Source organism: Manacus candei, unplaced genomic scaffold (genome assembly GCF_025592945.1).
Source record: "Manacus candei isolate 608988 ecotype Guabito, Panama unplaced genomic scaffold, ASM2559294v1 h1tg000043l, whole genome shotgun sequence".
Classification (NCBI taxonomy): Eukaryota; Metazoa; Chordata; class Aves; order Passeriformes; family Pipridae; genus Manacus; species Manacus candei.
Genome location: NW_026138091.1, coordinates 7,731,287 through 7,746,490, shown reverse-complemented (window position 1 = coordinate 7,746,490; position 15,204 = coordinate 7,731,287). Strand labels below are relative to the sequence as shown.

At 36.4% G+C, this 15,204-nt stretch overlaps 1 protein-coding gene across 7 annotated transcripts in view; it reads left to right on the top strand.

The window, feature by feature from the left end:
- The window catches only part of MON2 (MON2 homolog, regulator of endosome-to-Golgi trafficking), a 73,150-nt gene that overhangs the window by 25,079 nt on the left and 32,867 nt on the right, over positions 1 to 15,204 (top strand). For all 7 annotated transcript variants that reach the window (XR_007905925.1, XR_007905924.1, XR_007905926.1 and 4 more), the window contains exons 11-22: positions 804 to 957; positions 3,459 to 3,691; positions 4,974 to 5,055; positions 5,721 to 5,902; positions 7,121 to 7,233; positions 8,357 to 8,461; positions 8,715 to 8,795; positions 8,883 to 8,956; positions 9,030 to 9,120; positions 10,394 to 10,495; positions 12,663 to 12,773; positions 13,468 to 13,643. Coding sequence is in view for 3 of the 7 variants with exons in the window: in XM_051795734.1 (XP_051651694.1) it covers positions 804 to 957; positions 3,459 to 3,691; positions 4,974 to 5,055; positions 5,721 to 5,902; positions 7,121 to 7,233; positions 8,357 to 8,461; positions 8,715 to 8,795; positions 8,883 to 8,956; positions 9,030 to 9,120; positions 10,394 to 10,495; positions 12,663 to 12,773; positions 13,468 to 13,643 (1,504 nt within the window). In the remaining 4 variants the exon portion in view is untranslated. The remainder of the gene's footprint in view (positions 1 to 803; positions 958 to 3,458; positions 3,692 to 4,973; positions 5,056 to 5,720; positions 5,903 to 7,120; positions 7,234 to 8,356; positions 8,462 to 8,714; positions 8,796 to 8,882; positions 8,957 to 9,029; positions 9,121 to 10,393; positions 10,496 to 12,662; positions 12,774 to 13,467; positions 13,644 to 15,204) is intronic.

Genomic DNA, 15,204 nt, shown 5'->3' with positions numbered 1-15,204 from the left:
TTTAGTGCCTCTGTATTAAAAGCAAGCACACCAAAATGGCTGTTACACTGATGTATTAGGTACTAATGTGAGTTGCCTTCCTGGGGACTCTGCCCCCTCTCCCTGTTGTGTGTACAGAGAGAATCTGAACTTGTGGGACCTACTCCTAGTAAGTATAGATGTCCTATATGTAGGAAGTGTATATATACAGCATTCTTTCTCCTTTTATAATTTTTTTTTCTTGGCTCCTTCAATTGGAACCAAAATTTGTTCCTTCCTAGCTGTTGGTGGGCATGTTGTCAGTTCTTCCCTGATGTAGTTTGTTTTATTCTACCTTGGCATGGTACAGATTCAAATGTTGCCGTTCTCTTCGACCCTTCTTGTGGCTTTTGCATTTCTGAAATCTTGAAAGTTTGTTCTTGGAATAATTAACCTCTTTTTCTGATTATAGAGTTCTAGGTCAACTATTCAAATAATCCTTAACTTTCAAATATCTGTCTGACTCTTCACTAAAATATATATTGTTTTATCAAGACTATGTAAGTTTTATTAATTCACAGATTATGTACGTTGCTATACCTTTCACAGAAACATTTTATTCCGACTGAAAATTAGGCAGTTGGCATCCATTAGCTGCACATATGATCGTGTTTTAGACAGCAGAGGGAGCTCAGAAATAGTTTTTTGTGTTGGTGGTGGTTTTCACTATTGAACAGGGTGTCTTCAGATTACTCCTGGTGTCTCAAAATTAAATGTAGAAAGAGGATGTTTGCTGATCACTAAAATGAGATTGGTTCATTTTATCACTTTGTTTTTCTGAACAGGAAGCAATGCATCAGGGAATACTGGTTCAGCACAGACTAACCCAGGAGTGCTAGGAATGGGAGGAGGTGCAACTGTATTACCTGCCTTTGAGTACAGAGGCACTTGGATACCCATCCTGAATGTAACAGTACAAGGCAGCGCTAAAGCTACATAGTAAGTACCTCTATCCTTTTGAAAATGTATATAACATATATATAATTAATTTTGAACTTGATGATTTAAGGGGTTTTTTACTAGTGAGTATTGAGGTCTTTGTTTCTCTGGCATTGAGGTATATTAATAATTTTCTTTTTGTTGGTGCCATGAGGTGTTGTGATTTTTTGCTGTTTTGTCTCAATGCCCTGGATTCTGATTCAAATGTCCCCTATGGTTTTAGCATCTGTTGATTTCTGCCCCCCTACTGTTTCTGTAATAACTCTTCACTTCTAGGCCTCACTGTAGTATGTAACAATTTTGGAATATCTGTTGCTGCAATGTGTAATGGCAAACATTAGGGGCATTAAGCAAATGGGAATAATGGGAGTGAAAAATAGCTTTCTTACACCAGCTTTACTGTATTTGCAGTTTTTATTGAGCAGGATATTATGGTGGATATTGGCCAGGTTGTCATTTCGAACAATATGTTGACCTATATACCAAGGTTAGACTCAGAATGCTTCTTAGAATGACCAGTTATTTTGTCATGACTTTGTATAATGGAGATGGTGTTCTCAATTTAAAGCTGTGAATACTATGTTACTTTTGAAATAGTGAAAGTTTTTCATGTCAGTCGTGACAATTGATGACTAATATCTTCCAAACTTTAAGTTACTTGTATACCACGAAATTTTGGCATACTAAAATTCAGTGAAATCTGCAAGTAGCCTGGATCTTAGTATTTTTTAGGGTAGAAAAACTCCTTTTTCTGCTGTTGACACACAGAAGGAAAAATTCGTCTTCAGATTTCAGTAGTTAACATGTATGTGTCAACTTGACTTTTTGTTCCAGCAGTGACCATGAATGTTGTTTTAGATTACCTGTCTGTTCTCAGGAAATACAAATTTTCAATTTGGTCAGCTACTACAACCTCCTGATTTTCTTCCCTGTCTTCTTTCTTTCTGTTCTTAACTGGCTCAAGAACCTTGCGACCACCATCATAATCTCGTATCCTGCTCTGAGCTTGCTTCTTTTACTTTTGGATACCTCAAATGGCTCCATGATTTCCTGTGCATAATTTTTGCATTTTTTTTCTTCTGTATAAGATTATGGAGTTGTCATAAGCATGTCTGGTCAGCAGTTTTTTCCCCTATCTTGTACTTTTGTCTATAGTCCCTGCATGCAAGGAGATGACTTGCTGTAACTGTAAGTTTGGGTCATCCTATCACTGATTCTCTTCTGCTACCATTAGATTTTCATACAATGGCCACACCTTATACTTTTGCACAATGTCTCTTCCCAGACTACTATGCCTCTTCACATGAGGAAGTAAGTGTTTTAAGATTTTTCGTGGCCAATGACATGTAACTGTAACAACTTATAATTTATTTAGAAGTTAGAATTTCTTGACTTTGAAAGTAAGAGAATGTGACCTCTATGTCACAAATAGTTTGTAACTATAAAACCCATTAATAATTTTAATTAGACCTGTATATACGTTCACGCTTACTTGTATATAACGAGAGCTGACCATTTGATTTACCTGTAGTGCTTGTGCTCCCAGGTATCTGAGACAGCTATCTTTAGGAAATTAGAGGTGATAACTGAAGTGTTGCATGTTTGAGAGAAAGAATAATCCTTTGTGCAGAAAAGAATGGTGACACTACAGTGTAAAAGTATCTTTGGCATATTTTAGCTGGAATATTAGCTATTTAAGAGTAGTTTGTAGGATAATGAAATGGTGGTTGAGATAGCAGGTAATGACCTGTCTCTACTTGTGCAGATTCTGCTGCTATGTCAGCTACAATCTTTTCCTGTTAGATTTGTAAGTCAGCAGGACTTTATGTGCTTTTAAGGTAAAAGATAAAGAAAAGTGGCAGTGAGGCTCTAGTTCCAGCATAGATGTTTTATTTATATGCTTTTCAGGAGTGAATCATGTAGATATTTCCTTTTCATACAAATAATTTCCATTGTTTATTTATGCATATAGGTGAGGAACATTTGGCCCTGTAATATCTATAGCTATAATAATAGCTATTACAAGCTTTTCCAATCATATTGACTTAAAGATAATGATAATGGAACGTCTGACTTGTTCTCAATTGGCTATAACTATGTTCACACTGTCATGACTTTACGATGTATTTCTTCTGGTTTTCCTATGTACTTGTATTCTGAATAGGTTCTGTTGCAGTGGCTTTAGAGAAAAATAAAAATACAAGTAGAATTATTCATTCAGTGATGCTTGCTTGTAAGTGTTCATTTTAAAAAATATTTATTTGCGGTTCTCTACTCAGTGTGTATGTACCCTTTCAGTTACTGTTTTATTTAGTGACTCCTTTAATCTTTTATTCAATGACTTAAGTTTTTTTTTTTTCCTTGAGTTACTGTAAATCTTGAAGGATGGTAATTGGGGCCTGTTTGTACTTAACATTCATTTGGAACCTTGTTTTTTATTATTGTTGCTAAAAACAATGGTATTGCTACACACTTATTTGTCATGTTTTCAATTTTTTTAGTTTGGAAATGCTGGACAAAGTAGAGCCACCTACAATCCCTGAAGGCTATGCCATGTCGGTGGCATTTCACTGTTTACTGGATCTTGTCCGTGGTATCACTACCATGATTGAAGGAGAACTGGGAGACACAGAAACAGTCACTCCAACCACAGCAGAGACAACTTCATTACCGCCGCAGTCTTCAGAGCAGCAAGATTTGCAGTCTCTTTCTGATCAATCAGAGAAAGAACTAGGTATCTGAAAATTCAAACGCTATGTAAAATACAGCATTTCTACAAAAAGAAGGATTTTAAAGTTCATGCTTTGTTGCTTAAATTTAGTGTTTCTTATTTGTGTATAAAAACTTTTAATGAAGTGGTTTTGGTTTGCTTTTTTATTTTTTGTCATGGAACATCAGTAGCCTATTAAAAAAAATTGACTATGTTCTGCTTCTGTTCTGTAGCACCTTAGTCATAGATTCCTTATGGTCTATTAATACTGTTTTATGTGTAGGTAGGTGGGATGTGAGGGAGGGGTAATAGGCATTGTGAAATACTATTCTGCCTTCCCATGCCCTTAATTTCTGCTTAATACTGAGATCCAAGGTCACAAGAGACAACCTGACTGACAAAAATGGGGCACTTACGTCCACATTAGAAGACAAATGTATTTCTAGTAACAAGATAAAAAGAACAATAAGCATTTTAATGGAGAGATTTCAGTAAAGATTGAAGCATTTAGGGAAGAACTTCTTTAAAAGCAGAACTGATATGAACTGAGGATTCTATTTGTGCAACATATGACAAGTCTGTATAGGGGTCTGTACGTACAGAAGGGCTTGTGGTTGAAGGGTTGAGTTTGGCTTGTGCACGAGGAAGCCGAGACTGTAGGGCTGAAGTTCGAGCCCAGGCACCGGGGCTGCCGAAGGGAGACGGAGGGAAAGAGAGGGGCTTGTCCTGCCACCTGGGGCGTGGGGAGCTCTCCGTGGTGCTGCAGCAGTGCCGGCTCAGCCCTGGGACTTGTCACGGCTGGGTGGAGGGGGACTCGTGGAAATGGTATAAGCAGCTACCCGTCTGCTAGACCAATACTTCTTCCCTATTAAATAAAAGAAATGGAAAACAGAAATGGAGAATTATGAGTACCAGGGGAGAGTATTTTTCCTTCACTGAAAAATTTTAGTGTGTTTCTTGTCCCTCATTTTTGCACTTCTGAAAGTTTATCTTTATAGAAAAAGATTAAAAATGCTTATATATACACCTTCATAAGTTGCTTTGTGGGGTTTTTTTTTGGTGCAGTTTATAATAAGCAATGCCTTGACATTTCTTGCTTTAAGAATGTTACTTTAAATGCAGGTGTTGAAATTCTACTGGTGTGAGTGTGTTTCTGTATATACATATATGTGTCTGTGTAAACATACATATAAAAACACATTAAAAGATGCAGTAGCAAGCAAGCATTTTGTTTGTGATATAATTGAAAGTTATTAAGGGAAATATTGTGTTTCTGCTATAAAAAAGTTTATGTATTTCTTTTAAGTTAGCAGAGCTGTCTGGGAAGAAATGGTGAATGCTTGTTGGTGTGGTCTTCTGGCTGCTTTATCCCTCCTACTTGATGCAAGGTATCTGGTCTTTCATTTATCTTGATTTTTCTAAGATGACATTCCAAGCTTTATTTTGAACTGACTTTTGATACTGGCCAAGTTGACAGTTGTCAGCATGAGTGCCATTCATGGCACCTGAGCAGTCAGGTTTGTGGCTTAGACTGAGTGAGTAAATGATACAGAAGTCTCCAGACGTCTAGCATCAACCTTTAATGCATTTCAATAAAGAACAATTAATTGCGTTTTTGAAGACTTGTATTTAAATGATCTTTATTTCTTTTTACTTTGACGTGATTCCATGTCCTAATTACTGTAGGTAAGAGATTAAATAATATCTTGGTACTTGTTAGTACTATCTAATCTTTTAAGTGGAAAAGCTATTTACTAGGTAGCAACTATGGTAAATTAATTGTCTCCTTCAAAGAGCCTTTTGTTATAAAACATCTTTTTCTGAAAATAGTTTTAAATACCTCCTCATAGGCTCCTTTACCAAGTCTCTGAGAACTAAAGTCCAATTTTATAAGAAATGATTCTGAAGAATTTTGTTGATTGGTTATGCTTACTCTTCAGTATTTATAGTGTTGACAGGTTTAAAGTGTATGTTCTCAGGGCTTTTGATTTTGGTTACCTACTTGCTTCTGTGCTCTGGATTAATTCTTGTTGAACAATGTGTACTCTTTCAGTACTGATGAAGCTGCCACTGAAAATATTCTAAAAGCAGAATTGACCATGGCTGCACTTTGTGGAAGACTGGGTCTTGTAACATCAAGAGATGCCTTTATCACTGCCATTTGCAAAGGATCCTTGCCTCCTCACTATGCCCTTACTGTATTAAACAGCACAACTGCAGCTCTATCCAGCAAATGTAAATACAGAAATTTTCCTTAATTGTGTTTCCATGTACTGTCCTCTAAACCCAGTTTTTTTCAGGATGTGATTCCAAAGATACACAACTATAGTATTTGGCTATAATAAAGTATGTAAGAATCCTCAGACGGGACTTGGGTTTCCTGGTTAGTCTTGCAGCATCTGCTGAGTATCATTCTAGTCAACCTAAAACTTCCTGAATGCTTAGGCTATGTCAGAATTGTAAGGATCTGTCTACCATGCTAAGGCTCTGATGGGATATGTAATTAAGGTATCCAAAATCTGAAAAGGTCTCTGGGCAACTTGTGTACTAAAGCTTTGGCTGGAACATCCTGCATTTATGGTGTACTACAATGTTTTCTACAGTTGTCTAGTGATGTTAGTACTTACTGCATAAGTGCAAGATCTAAGTACTGGGCTCTATTCAGCTTACAGAAAGTTGAATTGATGCTTCCCACACCTTGAGAGAATGTTGTAATTCATGAGATATGCCAGTTGAGGATGTACTCTTTCAAATTTTGAAAATGAATTACTGTTTACTGAGAAATGCAACTACCTGAAAAATATACAGATGGATCTAGCATTAGACCTCTTAATATAGAACAAAACTACCTTAGGCTGGGAACAAGGACCAGCACCTTTACTTCAGTCTAATCCACTAAGTGTATTATTAGATCCTAGTCTGTGAAGATGTATGCATGACTGAGCCACACAAATATCTGCTGGAAACAAAGCAGAGAACTTAAGTTATGTATATAGGTTGTCCTTCTTTTTACAGGTGAGTTATAAAATGGGTCTCCTGAAGTCCTATATTGGAAAAACATCATGACATAGTATTTATGACACCCTTGTTTTCTGAGTGCACTAGTACACTGGTAGCACACAGTGATACCGTTTACCCACAGTTACTACCAATAGCTGACTTGAGTCTAATGCTCGTATCTTAAGCATAAATATTTCAGTCTTAACATAACATATATTAATGTTTTGCAAACAATGTCTAATAGTTAGAGACAGGGAGTAATTGCAGGCTCTTTAACTCTGTAAGGCAATGACATAATAATCTAAATATAACTAAAGGTCTCAAAGTGAGCTACCTTAAAGCTAATACTGTGAAAAAAATTCTCTGGAGCGTATTTGCCAGAAGGTGATTGTTACTACAAGTAGTACTGGATTTTAAATTTAGATTTTTTTTTTCTTTTCAATTTTCCTGTAGCATATTCCATTCAGGGGCAGAATGTTCAAATGATTAGTCCCTCAAGTGAGTCTCATCAGCAAGTTGTAGCAGTAGGGCAACCCTTAGCTCTTCAGCCACAGGGAACAGTAATGGTAAGTACAACCTGTAAGTGATCTTATCCTGCTTAACTGCTTCTTTCTGCATCTCAGTGTGTCTCAAAAATAGGCTACAGATAAACAGCATTCTTACAAATAATGGTCATCTAAACTATTATCCTAAGGTTTTAATTTGGGACAGCCCAGGACACCAAAGTTCTCTAACTGCAAAGAAGTCTTACTCTTTTTTTTTTTTTCCCCCCGACTTTTAGCTGAGAAGTTCCCATCCATTCCATTTGGAAAACCCTAGATCTTAGCTCTGTTATGGGCCTGTGTGGGAAGGTCCACTTACATATTTTTTTTTTTAAGATAGACTGATTTTGTGGAGAAGACGCAATTAAGCTGGAGCACTTGAACTTGTGTCTTTGATAATAATGTGAAACTGGGAGAAGAGGGCAGCGATCAAATCATGGAATCAGAATGGTTTGGGCTGGAATGGACCTTAAAGATCATGTTGTTCCAACCTCCATGCCATGGGCAGGGACACCTTGCACTAGACCAGGTTGCTCAGAGCCCCATCCAACCTGGCTTTGAACACTTCCAGGGATGGGGAATCCACAACTTCCCTGGGCAGCCTGTTCCAGTGCCTCACCACCCTCACAGTAAAGAATTTTTTCCGAATATCTGATCTAAACCTACTTTCTTTCAATTTGAACCCATTCCCCCTTTTTCTGATCACCACATGCTCTTTTAAATAGTCTTACCCCATCTCTCCTGTAAGTTCCCTTCAGGTACTGGAAGGCTGCAATTAAGTCACCCCAAAGCCTTCTCTTTTCCAGGCTGAGCAATCTCAATTTTCTCAACCTTTCCACATAAGAGAGGTGCTCCTTCCCTCTGATCATCTTGGTTGCCTCCTCTGGATTCGCTCCAACAGGTCAATGTCCTTCCAGTGCTGGGGACCCTGGAGCTGGATGCAATATTCGAATACTCATATTCAACAGGATAAGACTGAGAGGAGAGATACTTGAACTACATCTCTAAAAAAGATACATTGTTCCAGTGCAAACAAAATGTAGTCTTTAAGCTACTTAGTAAAAATTGGAAGATTGCTAGAAACACTGTCATTGTGGAATGATAAAAATTGTGTGGTGGATTGGTTGGTTGTTTTTTTTTTTCCTAGTTGACATCAAAAAATATCCAGTGTATGAGGACATTACTCAACTTAGCTCACTTCCATGGAGCCGTTCTTGGTACATCTTGGCAGCTTGTCCTGGCTACTCTTCAGGTATAGCAGGAAATATTTATGCCTTGCTTTTATGCCTTGAGGTTTTGCCATAATTTGGTTTTGAGTTAGTCTGTGAGCAAGAGAAGAAGCTTTGATTCTTCTCATGCTGTACTTTGAATTGCCTTGAGTAAGTACTGTAGCATTTTCTTGAATTCTGTTTGGCTGGAAGGTTGCTGACTAGTTCGAGTATAATGTTAGTTTCCTTTCTGCCTGAAAAGGGTTTTCTGCTGAAAATGATCCTTTTGTATTTCAGCATCTTGTGTGGATTCTGGGACTGAAGCCTAGTGTTGGAGGTGCATTAAAACCTGGAAGAGCTGTGGAAGGGCCCAGTACAGTAAGCACCACTGTTCGTTTTTCAGTTAATGATTACACAGTATTTTCTATTGCAATCTACAAGACATATTTCTGTATCTTTTTCAAGGTTCTAACTACAGCAGTTATGACTGATCTGCCATCTATATCCAGCATGATTTCAAAGCTTTTTGAAAACTCACAGTAAGAAACCTTATCTTATAATTAAAATAATGTGTGTATATCAAACAGTGTTTTGATACCAGTTATTTTTCAGGTACCTTGATGATGTGTCTTTACATCACTTAATAAATGCCCTTTGCTCCTTGTCTCTGGAAGCCATGGATATGGCCTATGGAAACAATAAGGTATAAGAAGAGTTCTTTACTTTCTTTTTAGATGGTTTTGTGAAACACTCAGAAGACTTGTGTGTTTATCCTCAAATCTAACTGTTTCTAATACTAAGAACAGTAATACCTTTGATGTTCTACAGTAAAAATTAAATTATGAATCAGAGAATGTCTCATTTGTGATAGTTATGTGATTTCTAAATTCTGTGAAGATTCTCATTGTGTTCTTTGTGCTTTTTGTTAAGTAAGGAATGTCGTGTGTTTCCATTAATGAGATTGTGGGTGGATGAAACTTTTAAAAGCCCTTCTGATTTCAGAGGTTAGGGATTCTGATAGCACAGTATGTTCTGTGAGATGCTCCTTTTCATTTAAATTTTCTCTTACAATGCACTTCAGAGAAAGCCAACAATTTAGATATTAAAAAAACCTGTTAATTCATATTTACTTGGGAAAACCATAGTATTCATATCAGCCTCAGTAAACAACCTTTACCCAGAAAGGTTAAAGATCCTGTGATTGAATAAGGTTGAATATATATGATCCTAATCATAATCTAATCCCAGAGAAGAGTATCTGAAAGTTTTTCATTCATCTGTTACACTAGAGATAACAAAGACAGAAAGCATGCTTCATAATATTTGGCAATTACACCAACAGAGAATGAATTAAAATAAACAAAATTTGTGTTTAAAGTCAGCTGAAAATTAGAATAAGGAATCATCAGAAATGGGAAGAGACGATAATTCCAGCACAATAGTAATTTTGACTATATATTGATGTTCAAAAAATAAAATTAAAAGAAGTTTATAACAAATATTTGCATATGTATTTGATTATCATATTCCTGCAGGGCATTTTTGAAGCCAATGGAAAATAAAGAATTAGAGGATTATTAAATGAAGTATTCTAGATTGTTCATATATAATTCTAACTTTAAAAGTTGTAATGAGGAAAAAGGCTATTTTGCTAGCAAAGTATGTTATAAAACTGATTGGACAGAGGACTATGTAAACCCGAGAGTTTTTAAAGGAATATCAGTGCTCTGGTTGTTGTCAAACTCGGGGAGAACGATGTGAAAAATGATGGAAGTTCCTCAGGGTGTGCTGCTGCTGCCCCCTTGTGACTTCTCCTGCAGCGCTGCGGGTTCTGCGGGAGCTTCCCAGCGTTCACAGCTTGCGAAACGCTGTGCTTGGAGACGAGCTGCACCTAATTCATAAATTATCATGTAGCAAAACGCTCGGACATTATCTCGGTTACTTCAAAGTCATGTTTCAAATTCCATTTTATTAAGGAACCATCGCTTTTTGCTGTTGCTAAATTACTGGAAACAGGACTAGTTAACATGCGCAGGATTGAGATTCTTTGGAGACCTCTGACCGGTCATCTTCTGGAGGTAACTAATGGCTTTTAACAGTTGTACTAGAATTTAGTTTGTATTAATGAAAAAAATCTAAATTGTAATTACGTGTTTTGGTTTAGGCACCTTGTTTTTGCAACACAATTTGAATTTAAAAGTTAATGTACGTATTTAAATTCCACTATTTTAATATCTTTTACTAACTTTGTCTTTATGGTGCCATCAGTCTTTTTGTGTTTTTAACACAGAAATGTTTAAAAGGGTCAATTTATTATACTTCATATGTGTGTTGTAATTAAGGTAACACAAACAGGTTTTACTGTTTCACACAGTACAAATATCTAGGAAGATTTTGAGATGGACTGAAGCCATGAGATTTACTAACAAAGGGTTGGGGTTTTTTTTAAACATTTAAGCTAACATTTCATTGCTTTCTTTAGAAGAATACTGTACAGATATAAAATATAATCCTATTTCAATTTCTTAAGTATTTTAACTTCAGTGTGAAAAATATGCTCCATCAAGGAAAAAAATCTTCTATTTTGAATTGAAAACTAAAAACAGGTGATGGAATATAATTGTAGTTTCAATTCTCTACACAGATATGCAGAAGAGTAAAATACAAGAACAGGGTTCGATTTAGAACGGGTAAAGGAGAAAGCTTTTCTTCCTCATATTCCAGAGTGTATCAAACCCTTCCTTAGCACCAGTGCATTATTTCAAACAGTATTAAGGATTGGTCATCTCTATTTATGGAAGCCACATATTGTTTTATCTAGAAGAAAAAATTTGGATACTTTGGGGTTTAAAGACTTAAAGCACAGGCATGTCCTTCTCTTGTCTATTTTTCCTCTTCAAAACAATAAACTTTACCATCCACATCTTGAGATTGTGTGTTTTCGTCTCAAAAGTAGTCTGTTGCAGTGTTACCCGTGCATAGTGGGTAATTTGCCACTGTTTTGTAGGAAATAAAGTCTTTAATTTTATTTCAAAGTATTGCCTTATTTCCTTTTAAACCTAAGTTGTTGAGGTACAATAAGGAAGGAGAAAACATTGGCTGCAAATTTAATTAAACACGACCTGAGGGAATAATTTGTTCCCTCTCTCTGGAGCTGATTATCTGGACAGATTCAGAGCATCATGAAGTAGTTCAAATTCTCTCTCTCTTTTTTTTTTTTTCTTAATATATAAGATTACAAAAATATAAGTAAATCAGGAGAGTAGCTATTTCTTGTCTGCATTTTTTACTGTGAAGCTAGCTCTTCTACGTTGTCCTCCTTTTCACTTTGGCTAGTGGTTGATAAAAGAATGGTCCACAAACAAAAGCTATCAGCCTTCTTTATGATCCTGCTTTGGACTTTGGGTTCTCACACCATCTGAGCTAGGACTCGAAGGATGAGTGAGAATAATTATGTAGAGGTCAAAGAAACTGTAGACTTTGCATATTTGTTTGAGTGTAATGTATTAGGTATGGGAGGTACAGTTCATACTAGCTATCTATGCAATGCATATGCAAAATGTTTTTAATTTTCCTGTTCTAAAAAAAGCAATTGGCAGAATTTATTAGGTTTAGATAATTAAGAGACAAAGAGAAATGAAGACGTTTGAAACTCAAGTTTGAAAATGTTCACTATTGTTTTGTCAAGTTTTTTTAAATAATGAAGTGTAAGGCTTATTTTGCTTCAATATGTAGTTACTTTTTGTATTTGAGAGTATAGAAGACACTTTCTGTGTTGGCTGCTGCCATGTTCCTCACTTAATTGCGTTAAGCAGTGTGTGATACTTACAGTTTTACAGTAGCTTAAGGCTAAGTTAAACCTGAGAGTTTCAGGCATTCACTGAAGTGTTGTTCGGTGCTTTTAAACCAATCATTATCTGAATTAGCAGTTAGTATATTCATTTTGGAAAATTTATTGACTTGAATTATGTATGTAACTTTCATTATGTTTCCTTCTGTGTCTTTCACTGCTCCCTATTGCTTCCTTATGCAGAAGGTATGTCTGCCCAAAAGATCAATTTCTTTTTTTTTTTTACTATTAAACCTAATTTATCATCTAGAGATTTATTTTTTCTGGTTTAAAATTATTATAATATTGTATGTGCATTATAATATAATTAAACTAGCAATTTTTAATATATGTATCTCTTTATAAATCTTGGTTAAATAAAAGTGACTTTAAACAAAACATTGCTGTGTTTTCAGGTCTGTCAGCATCCTAACTCCAGAATGAGAGAATGGGGAGCAGAAGCTTTAACTTCTCTCATTAAAGCAGGGTTGACATTCAGACATGATCCTCCATTGTCTCAAAATCAGGTAAAGTAAGTTTAAGAGCAGCTGCTTTCCTCCTTCATTCGTAAAGGAACTTTACTATTGAGTTTATAAAGTCTATAGCTGTAACATTCAAATGTAACTCTTGAGAATCACCTCATGCATTCTAATAAGCTATCCTCCTTTTTTTTCAAATACCTAAGAGAGTGGTGATGTTTGCATATTATGTCCATTTTTTAGAACAAATTATGGGTCATCCTCGTGAGTGCAAAACAATTTCAGAGTGTTTAGAAGTGTGTATGTGATGTCATGGCAGGTAAAAATACATTACCTAACCTTCAGCTATTCAATCCATGATGAATAAAGCATTCTGATATATTTATTGAGGTTCAGTGGGTAACTTTTCCAAGATCTCTTGAGTTGAAGCTGAGTGTAGCCCTGCTGGGTGAGCATAAAGTTGCATGACACTTTTTATGCAGCTGTAACAGCATGATGTAGCTGCTTCCTGAGGAACCTGGAGAGCAGGGGCCAGGGAAGTATATTTTCTGCTAAGATCCTTTATAAACAGTATTTTAGAAAGTCCTTTCTGACTCTGAATTTGAGCATTTAATCAGTGAGCTACTGAATTAATTTAATAAATCTTTAATTTGTACTTTATATTTTCACTAACTATACATAAAAATAATTAAGGATCAGTTAAATGTTAGCATCCTTAATATGCTTTACTGTTTGCTTTTAGAGACTGCAGTTGCTTTTATTGAATCCACTAAAGGAGCTGTCAAACATTAGTCATCCTGATATCAGGATCAAGCAGTTGGAGTGTGTCCTACAGATTTTACAGAGTCAGGGTGACAGCTTAGGACCTGGTTGGCCACTGGTGCTTGGAGTCATGGGGGCAATCCAAAGTGATCAGGGGTAAGTGGTGGAAAGAAAATTTTAAAAGCATATAAGATAAGAACAGTAGAAAGAATTCTGCTTATATTTTCTTCTTTAATAGCCTCTTCAATAATAACCATAGTTTCATTGTAGTTCTTAGCTTGTGAAAAATTTTACTCGGCAAAAATACAGTTTTTAATTTTTCCTGAAGCACACTTTTATTTTACTGAATTAATCTCTCAGAAGACCAGAATATTATTCCACTCTAACCTCTCCTGTGGTCAGCATTTAGTATACATGGAGGAGTACTCAGTGTGCCGTTTCATTTGATCTTAAGCATCTGCTAGACACATCTCTGCTGCTTGCAGATAATTCTGTATCAATCAGCTGTTGCTCACAGTTTATCTGTTGTTTCTATTTCTTCTTAAATCTTCCAGTAGTCTCCAGTGTGTGTCATCTTCTGATCACTCTCTCTTTTTCTTGAAGACTTTCTCCCTAAATGGTTGCTGGTAGCAGAAGGATGGAAGATTATTTACTTGCTGTGGGTGAATCCCTTGACGTACTAACACAGTTGACTCTGTTGCCACCAGAGGTGTAATGTTACTGGACTGGTCCTCTGCCCGCAAGGGAAAGTGAGAGATGTAGTTGCAAGGAGTTTTTTTTTTTGAAATGAGCACTGAATTGAACATCTGACTTTGGAACTGTAAGCAGCAAGAATTATACCCACACACTGAAACCATATTATTCATTCTTTGGTGCTAGTCAAGACTAGCAGCAGGATAGGTCATACTCTGGTATCAGAAGAATGTCCTTGACGTATCTCTCCTTTCGTCCCACTTTGGATTCGGTCTTCTGGCCACATAAAAAACTCCTAAAGCCAATTGAAATGCTTGAAGGATTTTGCTCTTGTACCAGTGTTCTCTGGCAGTAGTTCTTATGTCACCAAGGATTTTGGCATTCTTGGTTGTGAGCATCCTTTGGTACTTGCTGTTTCCACACTTGGTGCAATGTGTTCCTGCATGCCTTTTGATTTTCACTGTTGTTGATGAGGGATGAGAACCAACACAGATTCCTTCTCAAGACAGTCTTGAGAGTAACAGATCCGGTTACATCTCAAATCCATACCTCAGTGGCAGATGTCTCGAGATGTTACTAGCATCTTGTGTTATGTCTTAGTCTCCACCTACAAAGCATATAGAATAATCTACTTTTCTTCAACTAATAGCACTGTTTGCCCACATCATATTAACTATAGTAGGAAAAAATTAAGCAAGCCTCCTTTTCCTTGAGAAACAACTGAATTTCTTACCTCAGTTACAGCTGTGAGCACAAGATGCAGAGACAATTATCATACTTTAAATATAAACTTACTGACCACAAGACTTTCTTCACGAACATCTTCCCTCTGCTTAGTGAACATCCTGGATTCCAGGACAGAAATCCATTTACCTCCCTGGAGAATTTCTTTCTAGGCTGTTACAGATACAGAAAATGCTCTTTTGAGAGCCGTTGATGCTTCATTCACTTCCGGATTGTACAGTACCAGCCTGCCAAACAAAAAGAAGGTCTGTCTTTGAAGAATTTTTCAACAGGATGCCCC